Raw genomic sequence first — 14,451 nt, forward strand, 5'->3', positions numbered from 1 at the left:
AGTGTTTTCTCCCATTACCACTGTGCACATAACAAATGTATCTGAATTCTAAACGCAGACTGAATTGAAGTCAGAAGTCAATGATGCGAAACCACACAGTAACAACTTTCATCCTGCTGGGACTGACTGATGATCCACACCTGAAGACTGTGATTTTCGTCTTTCTGTTTCTCACCTATATGTTGAGTGTAACTGGGAACCTGACAATCATCTCCCTGGCCTTCATAGATTCTCACCTTCAGAATGCCATGTACTTTTTCCTACAAAATTTCTCCTTCTTAGAAATCTCATTTACCTCTGCTTGTATTCCCAGATATTTGTACAACATATCAACAGGTGACAAGACAATCACATATGACAATTGTGCCGTTCAAATTTTTTTTACTGATCTTTTTGCTGTAACAGAATTCTTTATCCTGGCCACCATGTCCTATGATCGATATGTTGCCATCTGTAAACCCCTGCATTACGTGACCATCATGAACAAGAAGGTCCGTAGAAGTCTCATCCTTGGGTGCTGGACAGCTGGCTTCTTGATCATACTCCCACCACTCAGCCTGGGCCTAAATCTGGAATTTTGTGACTCTAACGTTATTGACCATTTTTTCTGTGATTCAGCCCCCCTCCTAAAGATATCATGTTCAGAAACATGGCTTATAGAGCAGATGGTCATAGCCTGTGCTGTGTTGACCTTTATTATGACCCTCATATGTGTAGTTCTATCCTATATATACATTATCAAGGCCATTCTACGATTCTCTTCTGTCCAGCAAAGAAAAAAGGCATTTTCTACGTGTTCTTCCCACATGATTGTCATCTCCGTCACCTATGGCAGCTGTATTTTCATCTATGTTAAGCCGTCAGCAAAGGAATCCGTGGCCATTGATAAGGGTGTGGCAGTCCTTATCACATCCGTTGCTCCTATGCTCAACCCCTTCATTTACACCTTGAGAAACAAGCAAGTAAAACAAGCTGTCAAAGACTCAATCAAAAGAATTGCATTGTTCTCAAAGAAGTAATGGAATTTGCTAAAGTAGAGGGATCACATTGCATAAAAATATCATTAGTTCCAAAGAATATATCTTTAGATTAAGTCAGTCCTTTCTAGCAAAGAAGCTATTTCAGGAAACTCTCTTTAAAAAAAAAAGATTTTATTTATATAGGTATTTCAGAGAGAGAGAGAGCACAAGTAGGGGGAAGGACAGAGGGAGAGGGAGAAGCAGACTCCACGCTGAGCAGGGAGGCTGACTAGGGGCTCTATCCCAGGACCCCGTGATCATGACCTGCACCAAAGGGAGACCCCCAAAGGACTGAACCACCCAGGGAAGCTTTCTTAAAAAGATAATGTGATACATTTCTAGGAAACAAAAGAATGCTTCACATCTTAACAAGCCTTTACAAAACTGCAAACAAAACAAGACAAAGTAAGCAGAACGAACGAGTTAATTTTGTATATTTTGGATAGAATAATTGTGCTCATTGCCTTTTCCAGTTCTATCTTTCAAGAGCATTTTTGATGCCCGGCACCATTTCAGGCACTGCAGATAGAATAGAAAACCTGCAGATTTCTTGCCCTTAAATAGCCTTACACTTTAGAAAGGATATGTGACTAGTGTATTAAATAAAATATAAACATCACTGTCAACCTACAATTGTCAGAAGGCAAAAGTCAAGCAAAAGTGTGTATTTGGGATCAAAGAATTACAATTCAGGTACCAGATCTGGGCAGCAACCCAAATAGCGTCCCACTAGGGAGCAAAAGTCAGGGGTTTTAAAGACAAAAAGGGAATGCTTGTATAAGTTGTCTACAAAAATTTTGATTGGTGTTGGTGGCAGAAAAATAATCTTGGCTAACCATAACTGGTTGCTAAGGCCATCACTAAGCAAAGTGCATTCCTGTAGCAAGTTGCAAATGTTCTTGCAGAGTCCTTGAGGTATTTGGGATATGGCTCAGTTCAGAAGTTCATGTTCTGCCTGGTGAGGACGTGCATACAGCCCACCTCCTTAATGGCCTCCAGGATTCATTTTAAAACCCCTTGACATTAATGACTCCATTTTATTTCACCTTTCACAATTATAAACAACAACAAAAATACCTTAAAGTGAAAAAAAGGAAGCTATGACAAATGTTTATATCTTAATGCAGAAGCTGAATTATAAAATGTAGGCTCATACACTTTTCAATACTCAAAAAAATCACAGACTAGCAGGTTAATTTGATGTAAAAGTGCTAACAATTCTTCATAAAAGACGAGTAAATTTCTAAAGACAGTGGTTCTATATCTGCATCTGCATTTGTTTCTATACCTTTGTAACCATATGTACTGGCTGTTGAGAAACTAAAACGATTAGGAAGATTGTGAAAACATGTTAAAAAGAGAAAAAAAAGCAAAAACATGAAGTGTATCTAAATTAGGCACAGAAATGACTACAACTCAAAGGAAACCTATGAAAGCAGTACTTTCATTGATATTACACAGTCAGCCATGGAAACAGGGGCTATTAATAAGGGCATGACAGAGTTCCCTGCTTCCTATGTTCAGAACTACTTCCTGGACCCCTTCATTGACACCTTGAGAAACAAGGAAGGAAAACAAAATTATAATGACATTTCAGGGGCCTTGATTGTGATATATCTCAAAAATAATTTTATAGTGATTACAGGTTGAAACAGTATTTTGATATATTCAATTACATAAAATATACCACTAAATTGATTTATTTTTAGTTTATATTATGGCTATAGGAAGTCTCAGTTAAATATGTGACTCACATCACCTTCCTATTGGAATGCTTCAGATATTTAAGCAGTGCTAGTTAGTAGTGGACTCGGAACTTAAATTCTGTTTATTAGACCCAAAATTCTGTATTTGACTCAAGGAAGCCTCACCAAAGAAACACTTTCAGCAAAAAGATATTTTCAAGAGACTCCTCAAGCAAAACCTACATGTAATGAAATCAGTATAAGTAACATTTAAAAACATTAACCCTAATATTAAAAAATGCTCACATAGGCTTAACTTATAAAATGCAGTACATCTTTCTATTGTAAGATTGATAATGTACAAATGAAATTAATCTGTGGGTTCAAAACAAGAGCGTTTTGATAGAAAATAGAAATGTAGTAACCTCTAGCATAACTCTAATTTTCCTTTAAAAAGAGTTGAAGTTTAAATGTATATAAATTAATATACATAATGGGACTCTGAATAGGAAAGCCATGTGGTTTTTGGAACAGTACTCCTTGGCATCGAGTAGGGGGGAAGGGTGGCTGAGTGCAACGAGTTCAGGAGCCCCGGGAAGCTCTTTCTAACGCAGGCAGAACTTTTCAGCAACTCCTTGTATCAGTTGTTCTACAGCATTAACTCCAATTCATGCAAAAGCTCTGATTCTCTGGTGGACTCATTTTTTCCATGTCATTTTTTCACCTTTGCCCTACCTTCTCTCATGTCCTTCACTGGTCTAGTCGATGCCCTACTCCCAGAGACACAATACTAATCATTCTAGTTTCTTGTCCTGAACCTTGATCTGTCAAACACTGGGTAGTTCCAGAGATGAGTGGACTTAATGACTACTAAGTTATTAGAAACTGTCAGTTTCTAGAAATTTAGACTGCAGTAATAACCCTCACCTGTCTTGAGACAAGGAGCTAGAGGAGGCCTGCATGCTAGGAATAAAAGTCCCTTTCTGCTCAGGCCCACTAATAATAGCTTCCCTGAGGGCTCATACTGAGAACTTAGAGTCCTCCAGGTCCTGTTCTAAGCTGCCTGCCTTTTTTCAGCCCAAGGGTAATTACAACTAGTCTCCTAAATTCCTTAAAATGTCCAAAATGTTAAAAACATCTTAATATCAGCAACAAATATTTTGAAGGCTTAGTCTACCCCAAGCTGTGTGTTAAGCACTTTATTTCCTTTAAACTCACATAAAGAAAATTTCATGGTGCACAGTGCTGTATCGATCACATCAGCAAGGATCAGTTTATAGCCAACTTGTTTCCTCTACAAACATGTCCATTCCTTCCAACCCCGACTTCATTATTTGAAACAGATACACATATTATTTCATATACATTTCAGCATGACTCTCTAGAAATTTACAAACTTTTTAAACATTGATGATAATATGTAATATAGAACCTAATTCACTGTGCACGGCTTGATGAGTTTTCATAACCATTGATCCTCATGTCACCATCACACAGATCAGATACAGCACATTTTCAGCATCCCAGACATCTCTTTCCTGCCACTTTATATCAATATGCTCCCAAATGTATCTGCCATGCTGACTTATAATGCCAAAGATCAGTTTTGTATTATCATGACCATCATACGAATGGGAATCCACAGAACGTACTCTTTGGGGTCCAGGTTCATTTGCTTGACTTTATGTCCGTGACAGTTGTCCAAGTTGTTACGTTAGCAGTACTCGATTCTTTTAATTTATAAGTTGTATTCAATTATAGAAATATAGCACAATTAATTTAACCATCTCCTACTAATAAATATTTAGGTTGTTTCCTATATATGGCTATTATAAATAAAGGTCAAAGAATATTCTTGTACATGTATTTGGCAGACACATACGCTCATATGTAGGATATAGAACTAAAAGTGGAAGTGATAGGGTTAGGGTTAGCCATATGTTTAGCTTAGTTGACACTGTCAAATAACATTCAAAAATAGTGTACCAAGTTATCTTCCTATCAGCAATGTATATGGATTATAATTGCACCATATTCTTGCCAACATGAAACTTTGTCAGACCTATTAATTTTAGCCATATTATGACTGATGATGTTGAATACCTTGTTATATGTTTTTTGGATATCAGACATCCTATTTTGTGAAATGCCTATTCAAATAATTTGTCCTTTCTATTAGATTACTTTCTGTTTGAGTTTATTTTTAGGAGTTTTATAAATTTTCTATATATCAGTCCTTTATCAGTATATACTTAAGCTATTTATCCCTTACTCATGTTCTGCCTTTTCATGCTGTTTATGTTAAATTTGAAAAACAAAAGTTCTTAACTTTAATGAAGTCCAATCCATCATCTCATTTCTATTGTTGATAGGGCTCTCTGTTTTTTGTTTTGTTTTGGGGGTTTTGTCTGTTTCAGAAATCTTTGTTACCATTACAAAGGTAGATAACTATGTTCTTTCTGTAAGTTTCACTCACAGTTCTTACAAATTAAGGTTAATGGCCCATCTGAAATAGACTTTTTCTATGGTTTGAAGTAGGGAACTCTGTTCTTTTTTTCCACGTGAATATCAAAATCACTCAGAATTATTTCTTAAAAAGATTCCCCTTTTCTCCTTGAATTCAGTGGCAATTTTGTCATAATCAATTGTCATTATGTGAGTGAAGCTTTTTCAGGGTTCATCATTTAATTCCATTGATATGCTTATCTCTGAACCAATGCACCAATACTACACTATTCTATTTATAGTAGCTTTATAAGTTTTCATTTGAATAGTGTAATCCAAACAACTGTCTTCTCCTTCCTCAAGTTTACTTTGTTCTTATCAGCCCTTTGTTTTTCATAAAACTTTAAAAACCTTGGCAATTTCTACAAGTAAAAAGTTCTCTTCACTGATTTTAAGATCGCATTGAACCAACAGGCCAATTTGGGGGAAATTAATGTCCTTATAACACTGAGAATTTTAATCCATTAAAACAGTCCCATTTGTGTCTTTAATTATTTTCAAAAACATTTCAATTTTAAGTGTATAGAGGCCTTGGACAGTATTGATAGACACATTACTGGTATTCTGATAGATTCCTCAGCCTTTGATAATATGTTGCTATTTTACATGGATTTCTTTATTTTTATTGTCTAATTGTTCCTACTTTTAGAGGTACTATTGTTTTTGAATATTGACTTTTGTCTAGCAGCCTTCCCAAATTTAGTAATTACTAATTATTAAATTTAGTAATTAATTCTAGTGATTTACCTGTAGTGTTTTTTTAAATATGTCAACACACAATCAAATAATATGTAAATAATGACAGGCTACTATATTTATTTTTCTCTTCTCTGTATAGGACCCCCAATACAATGATGAATAGAAATGCTGGGAGAGGACATCCTGTCATATTCCTCAAGTAAACAGAAAATATTTCAATATTCAAAATAAAATACCTAGGACTAAATTTAACCAAGGAGGTGAAAGATCTGTACTCTGAAACCATTGATGAAATAAACTGAAGATACAAATAAATGGAAAGATATATTCTATGCTCATGGATTGGAAGAATTAATATTGTTAAAATGTCCATACTACACAAAGCAATCTACAGATTAGATGCAATCCCCATTAAAATACTAATGGCATTTTTCATAGAAGTATAACAAAGAATCCTAAAATTTATATGGAACCACAAAAGCCCCCAAACAGCCAAAGCAATTTGACTAAATAAATAAATAAATAAATAAATCCTGGAGGTATCACATGCCCTGATTTCAAGTCAATTACAAAGTTATAGTAATCAAAATAGGGTGGTGGTACTGGCATGAAAAGACACGTTGATCAATGGAATAAATAGAAAGCCCAGAAATAAACCTACACAAATAGTTAATCAACTTATGACTAAGGAGGCAAGAATATAAAATGGGGAAAAGATAATCTCTTCATTAATGGTGTTGGGAAAAATGAACAGCTATGTGAAAAAAAATGAAATTGGACCACTATCTTACACCGTATACAAAAATAAATGCAAAATGGATTTAGGACTTGAATGTAAGACCCAAAATCATAAAACTCCTAGAAGAAAACAAAGGCAATAAGCTCTTTGAAATTGGTCTCAGCATCATTTTTTTTTTTTTTTTTTGGAGCAGGCTCCTCACTCAAGGGCAACAGAAGTTCAAATAAACAAATGGGATTACATCGAACTGAAAAGCTTCTGCACAGTGAAATAAACCATCAACAAAACAAAAAGGTAACCTACTGAATTAGAGAAGATATTTGCAAATCATACATCCGATAAGGGGTTGATATCCAAAATATGTAAAAACTTACACAACTTAATATCAAAAAAATAAACAACCCAGTCAGAAAATGGACAGAGAACTTGAATGGCCATTTTTCCAAAGACATACAGATGGCCAACAAGCACATGCTCAGCTTCACTGATCATCAGGTCAGACGGGCTATCATCAAAAAGACAAAAAGTAACAACTATTTGTGAGCATATAGAGAAAATGGAACTCTTGTCCGCTGTCAGTAGAAATGTTAATTTGTCCAGCCACTTTGGAAAACAGTATGCAGGTTCCTCAAAAAATTAAACATAGAACTACCATATGATTAAAAAATTCTAATTCTGGGTATTTATCTGTAGAAAACAAAAGCACCAATTTGAAGAGACATACACTGCACCCCTATGTTCATTGCAGCATTATTTACAACAGCTAAGATATGGAAGCAACCTATGTGTTCACTGATAGATGAATGGATAAACCAGATAGATAATGTATACAATGATATATTATTTATAATATATTTTATATATACATGTTTAATACATATTTTACATGATTTAATAAAATATATTTATATGATTATATGTATTCTATAAATAATACCTGTAATGGAATATCACCCAGCCATAAAAAAGAATGCAATCTTGCCATTTAATGGGACAACATGAATGAATCTAGAGGGTATTAGACTCCATGAAATAAGAAAGAAGAGGACAAATGCCATACAATTTCACTTATATGTGGAATCTAAAAACCAAAACAAATGAACAAACAAAACAAAACAGGGGTGCCGGGGTGGCACAGTCAGTTGAGTGACTCTTGGTTTCAGCTCAGGTTGTGATCTCAGGATCGCGAGATCAAGCCCTAATTGTGCTCCATGCTCAGCACAGAGTCTGCTTGAGACTCTCTCTCCCTCTTTTGGCCCCTGCCCCCGTGCCCTCTCTCTAAAATAAATAAATAAATAAATCTTAAAAACAAAACAAAACAAAACAGAAACAGACTCATAGATAGAGGAAACTATTGGTTTCCAGAGGAGCTAGGGGTTGGGTGGCAGGTGAAATAGGTGAAGGACATTAAGAAGTACAAATTTCCAGTGATAAAATAAATCATGGGGATGTAATGTACAACACAGGGAATAAAGTAAAAATATTGTGAAAATTTGTACAGTTCCAAATGGTAGCTAGATTTATTGTGGTGATCATTTTGTATATATAAAAATATCAAATCACTGTAATACATACCTAAAAATAATAGAATATTGTATGTCAATTATACTTCAATAAAAAATAAATAACATGTTTTCTAGATTCTCTTCATCAGACTAACAAACTTTGTTTCTATTCCTAGTTTGCTGAGAATGTTTAATAATGAGTGAGAATTATAGTTTATAAAATGCTTTTTTCTGCATTACTGAGATGATCGTACTTTTTCCCTCCTTTCTAGTGATGTGATGGATTGTATTTATTGATTTTTCAATGGTTAAACCAACATAGAATTTCTGTAATAAACCTCACTTTATGGTTACACATATCCTCTTCTAGCACTCTAACTTGATAATTCATATTTAGGAATTTTTATGATTATTTTGACAAAAACCAACCTGTAACTTAATTGTTGCAAACTGTTTCCAATTTTGGCATGAAAGTTATACGCTCCCATAACCAAGTTGAGAATGATTCTTCCTTTTAGTCTTCTCTGGGTTGGTTTACATCAAATTAGTATAATTTTTTCTTTAAATATTTGGAACAATTTACTAGGAAAGCCATTTTGCCCTGAATTACATTGAAATATTTTTATATTTTCCTTTTCTTTCTGTCTCGTTTTTTTCAGTTGTGTTTTTAACATTAATTAATATGCTTGTTTTCGGTTAACTATTTTATTGGCCCAATGCTCTTTATGATGTACATCAGTATTCTTTTAATATTTGTTGCGTCTGTATTGATGTTCCTGTTTCTCATTTGGATAATTTCCCATTTTTTCTCTTTTGCTTCTTCTTGATTATACCTACAAGTTTACCTTTCTAAAAGAAATCATTTTGTAGTTGTATTTATTTTTTAACTTATATCTATTCTCTGTATAACTGATTTCTACTTTGATTATTCTTACTTCTACCTATTTTGTTTTAGCTTGCTCTTCTTGTAGTCTCTTAAAATGAACCCTTAGGTCATTGGTTTTGCAATATATTAAATTTTCTAAATTCGATGTTTAAATAAAAATTTCTCTATAAACAATGCTTTTGCTATATGGCCCACTTTTTGATATGTTATATATTATTGTAATATGAAAGAAAAGTTACCATTACAAACCACATCTCAAAAAATTTCTAGAGCATAAACTACAGTTTTTTTTCTAAGTGCACAGGACTAATCCAAGGAAATAATATGAAAATGAAAAGCAGTAGTGAATGCCCAAACCAAGTCTTTATTGTGTAAATACAGTAGCTGCATATGAAAACTACATATGGTAATATGCACAATTAAGTTTATTGCGAAAAGAAAATAAATCTTTATATGAATTTTAAAAAACTATCTTTATATGAATCTATATATGACCCATCCTAGGAAGTGCTGTAAGGGGAAGGTAGAAAAAGTATTTTTATTTTTTTAAATATTCATATTATGTCCATATATTTCCTTAAAATATTAAAAAGAATTAGTTGCTTTGAGTTTTCTAATATTTTCCTATTTTATCCTTTTAATGATTGAGAAAAATGATTAATGGAATAGAGTTGTGATCTTTCAGCTTCCATATATTTTAGGGAAGAAAGGCAGGAAACGCAGACTCCTTCTTGACCATCTGGCTTTTTACTGTTGCTTCTTGACCTAAGCCTGTTGCTATTGTTTATCTTTGTGTCTCTAAGGACACTGCCCCCACTGCTGCATCTTTCAGGATTTTTGCCCAGATTCATCACAAAAGCTAATTAGTGATGTTCGAACCTGGGTCACCAAGGACTTAGTTGTTTATTATTTAGTTTGAAGTTTAGCAAATAAGTCAAATATAAATCTTAATAGTGTAAAAGCCTCTTATCCTTTCCAGAGAAGTCAAAACAAAAGGGGGAAATATTTTAACTATATTTTACTTTCCACCATGAGAGAGCTGGAAAATATTTCCTAGGCATAAAGAGGACCAAAATTCTTGGTCTGAAAGTCTCAATGTGTTGAAGATGAAAAATGCAAGGAGTTCTGGGCTCTCCCAGAGCATCAGTCAGGGTTAAGTACAGTCATCAACTGAGAACCAAGTAAATCCCACACAAACCTTTGCTAAGAAGATTCTCTTCATCAAGTTAGCTTTGAGGCTTCATTGTTACATAATCAACTGAACTAAAATTAACTCTCAGAAGAGTCAGTACAGAGGTCATTTCATTTACTTTCTTCTTTGGCAAATCTACGTGTCAATTTTTCTCTGAAAAGCAAATTTGACATGATTTACCAAAATCAGATGTAAATAATATTTGAACTATTATATAAAGACACACAGATCTTTCTGAGAGGTATTTTTTGAATGCTGCTTTTTATAGTTTACATAAAGATAATGTGGAGTTATATGTGGTAAGAAGTTATCTCTTCCACACACTCATTTTTCTCTTTATAAAGAGAAGAGATATACTACACTAAAATCACTGATGCAACAACTTATGTAATATTCACAAAGTTAGTTATCCTAGTTTTTTAAAATATAAAACTCTTTGAAAGATGAAAACTAGGGGTGCCTGGGTGGCGCAGTTGTTAAGCGTCTGCCTTCGGCTGAGGGCGTGATCCCGGTGTTCTGGGATCCAGCCACACATCGAGCTCCTCTGCTGGGAGCCTGCTTCTTCCTCTCCCACTCCCCCTGCTTGTGTTCCCTCTCTCGCTGGCTGTATCTCTCTGTCAAATAAATAAATAAATAAATAAATAAATAAATAAATAAAATCTTTAAAAAACAAAACAAAAAACAAAAACAAATAAAAGAAAGACGAAAACTATATTCGTAAACCTTGTCTCTTAAAAACAGCATTAATGAATGGAATAAATGAAAAATGTTTGGGAACAAGGGCCACACTAGAGGGTACAGGAAAGAGCATGTTACCACATAAAGCTCTAGGAGCCACTGGAGTGAGGAATAACGGATTGAGGAAGTTAGGCAGGCTGAAAAGAGTATCTTTCCACTTCATTAAAATTACCTATTGTAGTTATTATGGTGTGCCCCTTTAGTTCCTAAGAATGTCGAAGTTCTTCAAAAAAAATCATTGTCATCTCTCCTGTCTGATGAAGGTGACAGTAAACCTAAGGGTTTAATTGTAGTATCTGGGCATACAGTGAGAGATGATCCTGCCTTCATCTCTGGAGAAACTGAATATTTTATGGAACAAATGAGAGCCATTCAAAACACAACTTAATTGATTTTTGCCAGGAAGTTGAAAAGCATGTTGCCTTCTATTCATGTATAAAAGAGACATTCAAGTCCTGGAGATACTAGTCCAAAACTAAAAAAGTTTTTGAGTATGTTAGTAACACTAAGTGTGGTAGCTGAGGAGAAACTATAGAACAACTATTAAGCCAATGAAAAATTACAGAGTTCTTCAACTTCAGTTTTAAAATAAGAAAATATGCATTAAAGAGACATAAATGGAAATTTAAGAGGGAAAAAATCTTTCTCTGCAGAAGACAAGAATGAAAGTTTTAAATGTAAACTGAACTGATGCATATTTCACCATGTAAATTGTGTGAATTAACACCCAATGGCACTGGCCTTTATAAAATATGTGTCAATAATCTTGAAAAAAGGCCAAATGGTACATTGTAGTAATTTCAACATGGATACAATTAAAGTTGCACAGTGAGTTGAAGGAAACCATGATAGGAAGGAAGTTTATACATGATATCTTAGTGAATGTATACAAAAGTTCTAAATGAATATCTTTTTTCCTTGATTTCATTTACAGGAATTATAATAAAATCATGAAATAAATGTTCATAAAAAGCTGCTTTTTGCAGACATTTGAACATTTGTATAAGACAAAGAAATTCACAAAAGGGTGTTGAAAATTAAATCAATATTTTTAGTATATTCATAAAGTTATTTCCATATAGGTAAATTTTTGAAATAATAAGAATTTATAAAAATAAAGAGGTATTTTAAAACTGGAATTACACAAATACAGTGGATTAAAATTAAATGGAATTAAATTAAGTATATTGTATTATAGAAATGTAAAAATATTTATAATATATTTTAAGATAAATAGCATGTGAAAATTATTATTCAAATATGTAAATTATTTGACCTTCAGTTTGAATATCTTACTGACAGATTCTTCAAGAAAGCAAAACAACTACCAAGAAAAATATAACTATTTAACTGTTTGACAGCTAAAGCAAGTCAGAGATGCCAGTCAATAGTTCAGCCAGCAGGAAGGGTAATACCATTCATGCATATCATGAAACTATCGCCCTCTTTATTATTGCCTTTCATGCTGGCTAGACGATTAATGTTAAATACCGGGACATATAAAATTTTAATAATTAAAATTAGTGTCAAAACAATTTCTCTTTTTAAAAATTTATTTATTTGAGAGAGAAAGAGAGCAGGGGGGAGGGGCAGAGGGAGAGGGAGAGAGAGAATCTGAAGCAGACTTGACGTGGGGCTTGATCCGACGACCCCAAGATCAGACCTGAGCTGAAACCAAGAGTCAGACACTTAACTGACTGAACCACCACCAGGAAGCAGTTTCAAGATGAAACCCAAATAGGACAGAAGATAGTTTTGAAGGTACAATCAAATGAATAAGATATATATGTTGTTATACAATGTCTTACCATTGACTATAAGTCTAGGATTGATAGTTTTAGAGCTATTCCAGTAAAAATGACAAAAGTCCCTGATTTCAACAACTTACTTTCTCACTGAAAGTGCTAAGATAGAAGTAACAATTATTTGTTTTGAGAGCACAAATAAGGACCAGTCAATACACAGAGTTTAGGAGACTTCTCAGAAGTGATGCTCCAAGTGAAAATCACAAGTCAGTCGTTGTACCGGGAAGGAAAGACGGAGTGTGGAAGGACAGACAGAGAGAGCGATGCGGGGGTAGTTTTGGAGACCGGGAAGGAAAGACGGAGTGCGGAAGGACAGACAGAGAGAGAGATGCGGGGGTAGTTTTGGAGACCGGGAAGGAAAGACGGAGTGTGGAAGGACAGACAGAGAGACAGATGCAGGGGTAGGTTTGGAGCCCGGGAAGGAAAGACGGAGTGTGGAACGACAGACAGAGAGACAGATGCAGGGGTAGGTTTGGAGCCCGGGAAGGAAAGACGGAGTGTGGAAGGACAGACAGACAGATGCGGGGGAGGCAGATTTTTTTTAAGACAGATTATCAATGTAAACTGCTTACCACAAGACCTATCACATGGTAAATTCTCAGTAAATATAATTTATTCCTCTTTTTATAAGAAATGTGGAATAGAAAGAAGATAGCACTTAAACAGAGCATAAATCCCACTTCCGATTTTGTGGTTTTGAGTTCATGTCACATGAATTATCTGTAAGAGTCCAGATAATACTAGCTGACATATATGAACATGTACTATGCATCAGATTTTATTCTAAATGTATTACCTTGTCTAATCATTTTAGCTGTATATGGTAGATACTCTTATTATCTCCATTTTATAGATTCAAAAACTGAAGGCCTGAGAGGTGGGAAAACTTGCCTGAGGTCATACAGACGTGAGCAGGAAAGCCAGGTATTGCGTGATGGAGATCTCACTAGAGAAGGTGTGCTCTTAATCAGCATGATGCTGCCACTACAGCTTAGAGTGAGAGAGTAAAGACAGGTGTGTGGAGAGTATTTTTAGTAGTTTTAATTTGATTTTGAACTTAATAATAATGAGGTAATACAGTGCTTTCCATACTTAAGTAAACAGACTGAAATATGTGGGTTTTTTTCCAGCTGGGTATCATTGGTCCCAACATTTCTTCATATGTAGCAGATAAATTGTGCATTAAAATACTCTCTGTATCATGTATCCAGTGGACACAGAGTGTAAATTACATACTACCAGAGGAACATAAGGAGAGTCGGGATCCAACAATGTGGAAGTTGCATGATAAAACACGAAACAAAACATAAACACATGCTTGGTCATTGTGGCATGATGCGAAATACAAGTCACAGATGGGTCAGCAGCGCCTGATGGAGCCCAGATCAGCTGTGATATATTTACATTTTATCATGACCAAATCTTCAAGAAAAGACATAAAACAAATTAAGTTGAGATAATCACTTGTGAAATAAAGAAGAAATGTTAGATATAAGAAGAAATCATAATTTTGTTGAATCACACACCACAACATAGGTCATATCTAATCACATGAGAAAATCCACTCTTGGGTATAGATTAAAACTGTGAAGGAATAGAGGAAAATGAGATGGTAGAACAATTTTTTAAAATATGTTTAAAAATCACAAAACTGCCAAAAGAATAAGATAAAATAAAC

General features: G+C 34.4%; 1 protein-coding gene across 1 annotated transcript; it reads left to right on the plus strand.

Annotated features, from left to right (window-relative positions):
• On the plus strand, window positions 1–1,019 carry LOC103656556 (olfactory receptor 6C2-like). The gene has a single exon (XM_008683976.2). It carries the CDS (start codon window positions 81–83, stop codon window positions 1,017–1,019), a length of 939 nt encoding a protein of 312 aa, XP_008682198.2. The 5' UTR covers window positions 1–80.
• Window positions 1,020–14,451: the final 13,432 nt, after the last annotated feature.

Source organism: Ursus maritimus, unplaced genomic scaffold, assembly GCF_017311325.1.
Source record: "Ursus maritimus isolate PB19 unplaced genomic scaffold, ASM1731132v1 scaffold_53, whole genome shotgun sequence".
Lineage (NCBI taxonomy): Eukaryota > Metazoa > Chordata > Mammalia > Carnivora > Ursidae > Ursus > Ursus maritimus.